The sequence below is a fragment of the Myotis brandtii genome, unplaced genomic scaffold (genome assembly GCF_000412655.1).
Source record: "Myotis brandtii unplaced genomic scaffold, ASM41265v1 scaffold547, whole genome shotgun sequence".
Taxonomy (NCBI): Eukaryota; Metazoa; Chordata; class Mammalia; order Chiroptera; family Vespertilionidae; genus Myotis; species Myotis brandtii.
This window is the reverse complement of record NW_005370024.1, coordinates 137,574-138,783: the sequence shown is the minus strand read 5'-3', so window position 1 is coordinate 138,783 and position 1,210 is coordinate 137,574. Positions and strand designations below refer to the sequence as shown.

Sequence of the window (1,210 nt, the reverse complement as noted above, 5' to 3'; positions counted from 1 at the left end):
CGCTTACCGTGCGGTAGGTGCGGCTCAGCGCCACCACCAGCTTCGCCTGGTTCTGGTGCGGCTGCTGCGCCAGCTGGAAGGCCTCCTTAATGGACAGCAGCCTCTTCTCGGCCCCCATGGTGGCGCGACTCCGCGAGGACCAGTCCTGCCTGCGCTCGGCTGCAGCCGGACCCACTGACCACAAGCCAAGTCCGCAGAGTCCTCTCAGACTCCCTGCTGCGGGCCGCGGAGCTCGCGGGGCGTGGTTACCGCCAGAGCGTTTAAACAACTCCCGCGGGAGAGGGAAATATCGCGAGACTGCCGAGCCGGCGGCGGGAGGCGGGAGGCGGGAAGAGCGACCACCCACCTCCAACATGGCGGTTGAGGCGCGTGCGCTCAGGGTTTCTCCAACCGTTTTCGGGTAGGAAGTGGCGTTTCTCCGAAGAGGCGGGGCGAAGGCTCGCCCGGAAATAGTCCCCGACGGAGAGGGCGAGCGGAGTGGCATCGCTGGGCTTACCCTGATCGTGCGGCAGGGCGTGAGGCGAAAGAAAAAAACAAATTCTCCTTTGGTGAGAACGGGGAGTCTGCTGAGGGGAATCCAGCGGGAGGGGAGCAGGGGAGCCAGGGAGGAGGGGCTCGTTTGGAGCTCCGTCGGGAAGGGAAAGATAGCGGGTGCTGAGGGCCGGGCCGCGGCCTGGCTTCTGCCGCGAAGGGAGACGTTCCGGGTCGGCTGAGGGCGCCGTCCCGCGGTCCCCTCATGGAGGCGGCCGCTGTCTTTCAGCCTTGGGCCCCGGCCGGTGGCAGGTGTGCGGAGGAGGGCGCGGACAGGGCACCCCGCGAACACAGGCACATTTAACTGAGAAGCAGCCTCCTCCAGACGCGCCAGCTTCCCAGGCCTCGTTCACCAAGTGCGTAGCGACCGTGTACTCGGAGAGAGCAGAATGGCTCTAAAGTTTGCAGGGTCGTCGAGATAAAGAAATTTGGAGTGCTGCGTTCAGGGAGAACTAGGCCTTTAAACTTTTTTTAAAAAAATGAATTATATCAAACCAGAGCGAGTATCTCGGTACTCTGCCATCTAAAGAAATAGATTACAGCCCGGCCTCGACCTGAGAGCCAGGAGGTCAGGGCACATACCGGGGTTGCAGGCTCAATCCACAGTAGGGGCGTGAAGGAAACAGCCAGTGATTCTCTCTCATCATTGATATCTCTCTCTTTCTCTCTCTCTCTCCCC

The 1,210-nt window shown here is 61.9% G+C and overlaps 2 protein-coding genes across 9 annotated transcripts in view; one reads left to right on the top strand and one right to left on the bottom strand.

The window, feature by feature from the left end:
* The window catches only part of NCAPG (non-SMC condensin I complex, subunit G), a 35,586-nt gene extending 35,090 nt beyond the window's left edge, over nucleotides 1–496 (bottom strand). For both annotated transcript variants that reach the window (XM_014549310.1, XM_005878118.2), the window contains exon 1: nucleotides 8–496. In XM_014549310.1, coding sequence (XP_014404796.1) covers nucleotides 8–484 — 477 coding nt within the window. In that variant the 5' untranslated portion in view covers nucleotides 485–496. The remainder of the gene's footprint in view (nucleotides 1–7) is intronic.
* DCAF16 (DDB1 and CUL4 associated factor 16) overlaps nucleotides 454–1,210 on the top strand; it is a 15,676-nt gene continuing 14,919 nt past the window's right edge. For 3 of the 7 annotated variants that reach the window (XR_001364410.1, XM_014549311.1, XM_014549312.1), the window contains exon 1: nucleotides 454–548. The gene's annotated coding sequence lies outside the window, so the exon portion shown is untranslated. The remainder of the gene's footprint in view (nucleotides 549–1,210) is intronic. The other 4 variants (XR_001364411.1, XR_001364412.1, XR_001364413.1 and 1 more) reach the window with 4 other exon arrangements.